Source organism: Etheostoma cragini, chromosome 8, assembly GCF_013103735.1.
Source record: "Etheostoma cragini isolate CJK2018 chromosome 8, CSU_Ecrag_1.0, whole genome shotgun sequence".
Lineage (NCBI taxonomy): Eukaryota > Metazoa > Chordata > Actinopteri > Perciformes > Percidae > Etheostoma > Etheostoma cragini.
In genome coordinates, this window is record NC_048414.1 from 900,533 (window position 1) to 905,597 (window position 5,065).

General features: G+C 43.7%; 1 protein-coding gene across 1 annotated transcript in view; it reads left to right on the forward strand.

Moving 5' to 3' along the window:
• The window catches only part of LOC117949743, an 8,024-nt gene extending 2,965 nt beyond the window's left edge, over positions 1-5,059 (forward strand). Inside the window, exons 3-4 of the mRNA XM_034880277.1 lie at positions 2,223-2,407; positions 3,517-5,059. Coding sequence (XP_034736168.1) covers positions 2,223-2,407; positions 3,517-4,395 — 1,064 coding nt within the window. The 3' untranslated portion in view covers positions 4,396-5,059. The remainder of the gene's footprint in view (positions 1-2,222; positions 2,408-3,516) is intronic.
• The last annotated feature ends 6 nt before the right edge of the window (positions 5,060-5,065 follow it).

Genomic DNA, 5,065 nt, shown 5'->3' on the forward strand with positions numbered 1-5,065 from the left:
GGGTCCTTCTGATTACCCACAATGCTTTTTGCCTTTCTTACTATTCTGTTTTTATACTTTCCATACTTGGGAATGGAATACCTGATAGTTTTCTGGAAGTTATTTTTTTTCAGATGTACTTTATTTTTTTGTGCCTTAGTGGCGTTGCCATACCAACAGATGATACCAAACTGAGCTGGAGTAGACGCACCGTATTCATGCTCCATCTTGAGATACGGTAGCCGGTGAGGGACATTCAAGTTGTCCTGCTCCGCCTTTCACCTTTTCGCTGTCACACGATCAACTCACAGGTGATGCTAACGCTGCTAACGCTGCTAACGGGCATCATCTCCTCCCGGCCTGGAAACATGGAGGACAACATGTATTCAAAATCCAAATTTCAGGAACAGGAGTCTTCTTCTTCTTCGCCTAGAAATAGAATCAGGACATTGAAATTAGCAAGAGACGGTCTTTTTGGAGCGTGAAGGCTCCCGTAGCTGTGATACGTACTATGAACTGCGTGGAGTCAGAGAGTTGATGTTGGATGGATATGATTTCAACGCTAGATGGGAGACATTCCTTCACATTGGACCTTTTAAAGGGCTTGACTACAGAACTAGTCACATAGGTTCAAAGGAGCTTTTCTAAGGATAAGAATAAGGTTATTTAGAAGGTGGTGGTCACACACAGCCCATTCGTTACATGACTATAATAAGAGGTCTTGACTGTAGTTCACGCTGTACTGTAACTGGAGAAAAGATGTCTCTTCCAGCTACTACCTGTTGTGTTTTTCATCTTAAATTGTAGACGTTTTAAGTTAGCAGCTTTACCAGCTTTGCAAAAGACATGATTTGTGTATAATGTGGAATTATTGTGAAATATTTCCTCATTTCCATCCACAAGACACCCTGAAAACTACAAAGAAAATAAACACATGAAATATAATGAGTCAAATATACTTTCAGTTATTTTACAATCTCTTACACACGTTTGTTTAACTAGACGGGCCCCACAGTGTTAGCATCACAACAGAAAGTGCGTTAAATACAAAGAAATTTCAACAAATATTCAATAAATATGAGCAGGCTGAATTACAAAAGCACAAGTACCGTGTGCGCCGGTTGGAGCGTGCAAATCTCAGTTGAAGCCCGTTGGCTCTCGCTGAATACCGTCTTCCCACAATGCAACAGGTGTGGCCTTCACTACACTCTGGTCATTTGACCTTTTGATTTCAACATAAGAACTAGCATTTGTAATAAAGAACAAAATGTAAACATATCTTTAATGTAAAACATTTTAGTACAATTTTAAATCAAATGTCCCCTTTTTAAACTTATCTGTTATACATTTTTAAGGTTTTTAATTACCGCATGAATTCACACGTTTGATGAAATTATCAAACAATATGAACTAACGTGTAAATCTCAAGAGCAATAATCAGACAGTTACAGGCTGGTGTGTGTAAAATCACACCTGAAAGTCCAAGCTAAGGTCCGGTATGCAAGCGCACTAAAGATCTCTACGTGACAAAACGACGTCCTGTCGTCAGCACACACGTGAGCTGCGTCTCAGACTTACAATTGATTGGTTTTGTTTTATTTTACAGACTCAAGGTCCAGATAAAAAGTACACAACACATTACAAGAGGGACGCAGACCAGACACACAAACATGAATACACACAAACAAACTGCAGACCAAACACACAAACATGAATACACACAAACAAACTGACTACTAGAAATATCACAAAAAAGACACACAATAACAAACATGGCAAGTAAAAATTTCATTAATTTTGGGGCGTCTTATTCTATTTTATAGCATTGTAAAACAAAGTGAAGTGTTTTTGAAATAGTATTGAGTAAAAGTTGACATATTCCAGTCTGTGATTATCATCAACATCCATTCCTTTAGTTTTAGTCTCAATAATTCCTAATTTCTGCTTTTCTAACTCTAACATTAGGAATAATTTCCTATAAATGAGGTTTATTGACAATAAAATCCCAATATAACTAAACTAAAGTTAATAATTTAGTGTTACGAAGTGTTGAAAACGTCAGAAAAAGTGACAAAACAATGCAAAAAAAGGACAAAAATATAATAAAAAGTTAGAAACATTGATACGAAGCATCATTAAAAGTGTTAATTTTTGGGTTAAGAGACTTGAAGCTGATTTATCCACCAGGCGGCGACTGTTTTGACTGACTGTTGATCTGAGACATGTCCCACTGTGTGACACAGGCTCCTGTCCAAATTTGATGATGAGTAGGAGTGATCACGCCGACGCGAGGCCCGTCCCCGTGGCCCTCACCCCCCAACTGCCCCCCCGAGCCCACCGGCCCCTCTGCATGTCGGTGTCCTCCGACAGCAGCGGACGCTTCAGAGCTCTGGAGACGCAGGAGTGGAAGAACAACCTCAAAGCTCAGGTACGTCAGACGCACACCTGCTTTGTCCTCCTCCTCCTCACAACGCCAGCTCCTCCTCCACGGCGCGGTCCGGCTGCACCACAGATGCATTCTGGGACAGGAGAACAAACTCGGGGGTTGTTTGCGTTTCTTTCGCTCAGTCACAATCGTCTCGGGCGGCGCTGAGCTCCGAACATGGGGACAGTCGCTCTGCTAAATTGTCTCAGAAAGGACCTCGTTTAACCCTTGTTGTCTTCCCGTTGAACGTCAGGCTACTTTAAGGTTTTGTGGGTACAAATGTGAACTTTTTTTCAACGTTTTGGTTGTCTTTTTTTTTTTTTTTACACTTTTGTCACTTTCCCCCTGATTTTTGTTTTTTCGTCCCTTTTTTTTGTTTTTTTCTGGCATTTAGGCCTTTATGCCAAAAACAATAGATCTGCTGAGCACGCAACTTCTGCATTAAGGACTGAGTCTCTTTATATGGGCGCTGGCTCTACCATTGGGAACACATTTTTTGTCACTTTTTTGATGCCTTTTTTTTTTTTTTTAAGTCCCTTTTTTTAAGCTTTTCCCGACATTTTTGTCACTTTTTTTCATCCTCCTTTTCTCAGTTTATTTCTCTCGAATTACTATTAAATTGAATAAAACAACCAAATTCAATGAAAGCAGGGAACTGATCATTTATTTTACTTGTGAGGAGCGCTATAGAGAAACATCCATGTTACTTTGTTTACAGATTTCTTTGAAAGAAACACTAATTTCTGATATGCAAAATGGGTCAAATTTGAAAACTTTGAATATCGTTGTTTCCCAAATTTAAGGGATTGTGAAACCCACGGAGAGGGGAAGGGGTCAGATGTCAGGCTTTATCCAGAAATGTACTTGTGTTGGTCCAGCAGGAGCATAACTGAAGAAAACAAGTAACTGTAGGAATGAAAGGTTTAAAATCTCTGTAAATTCAGTCTTATATTTTGTACGGAGTCATCCATGTTATTTTTGGGCAATTTGGTGGAAAGAAATCCACATTTCTGATGTAAAACACTTAGAAACGGGTCAATTTTGGACCCATTTCACTTAGTGTGTGTCTGTGTCTGTGTGTGTGTGTGTGTGTGTGTGTGTGTGTGTTTCAGATGGAGCAGGCCCACAGTGCAGGAGCAGCAAGCAGCACAGGGTCCCTGGAGCGAGCGTCCCTGTTCTGCGCCTCGGCCTCCACCGCGTCCAGCTCCAGCCTGTCCAGCCCGGTGGAGATCCTCAACAAGAGCAAGTCCTCCAGCCGCTTCTCTCTGTTCTCGCCGCCCTGGAACAGCAGCTCGGAGTCCGAGTCCAATCCCCCGTCCCGCTCGGGCTCCAAGAAGCTGCGCAACTACAGCAGGAGGGCCGCCACGGGGCCGGCGGGCGCCAGGGGCCCCGACACGCCCGAGCCCAAACCCGGCGGCCCCGAACACTTCCAGTTCACCGAGCCCGTCATCTCCAAAGTGACGGACTACATCTACGTCGGCAACCTGAACGCGGCGTACAACGGACGCACTCTGTGCCGCAACAACATCGACAGCATCATCGACATGAGCAGCGTGCCGGGGGAGCCGGGCCCCAGCCTGGACCTCATACCGTGCACCTGCTCGCGCGGCACCCGCCACAGCTGGTCCCGCCTCAAGGTGGACATCGGGGACGTGCCGGACGCCCTCGGCGACGGCCCGGCCCTGAAGCAGCGCTGCTTCGAAGACATCAACGAGTGCATCGACGCCTCCACCGAGAAGAGGAAGCGCGTCCTGGTCCACTGTCGGGACGGCTTCTCCCTGGCGCCGACGTGCATCATCCAGTACCTGATGGTGAAGCAGAACATGAGGCTGATCGCCGCCTACGAGATCCTGAGGGCCAAGTACCCGGTCAACATCAGGGACTGCCACCAGAACGCGCTGGTGAGCCTGGAGCGGGCGCTGCGGCCCGGCGGCAACGTCGACCCAGAGTGCTTCAAACAGGCCATCTCCCGCAGGGTGGCGTGGACCTGACTCGGTTTCCCAGCATGCCGGGCTGCTGCTTAAGACTCCTTATAGTCCCTCCCCTTCCTGTGGAGCCCCGTGGGACCTTAATCTCCGAAAAATATGTACGATAGGTAACGGGGAGAGACAAATTATCACTTAATCCCGTTTGAAATAAGACATAAATTTCTAGGTGTGGGAAAAATAAATAAATAAATTGATTCTTAGATGCATTGCAGTTCTCACTAGAACGATTCGATTAGATGCTAAGTTAATACCAATTAATAAAAAATAAGGTTTTTTTAAAGTATTTATTTTTATAAATGTGTTGATTTGTGACACGTGCAGATCAGAGAACAGTGACTGAAAGAGGACAGCAACTTAGTTTTTTAGGGGCAAGAAAGCAGAAAAACACACATAAAATGGCTAAAAGAAAACAATTAAAGTTTTGTGTACATACACATGATCTCATTAGACATATTTAAATATTTCGGCAAAGCACATAAAGGCTGTTAATCTACTTTATCACATTACATCTGAGAAGGTGACTATGTGTTTATGTACAATATCGAGTATATTAGCATATTCATGACTTATTTCAAACCGGATCAGATAATTATTTGTCTCTCTACGTTCAATACAGTACATTTTATTTCTCAAAATATAGGAAAAGGGGAGGGAGTTCGCCTCTCTATCCCCC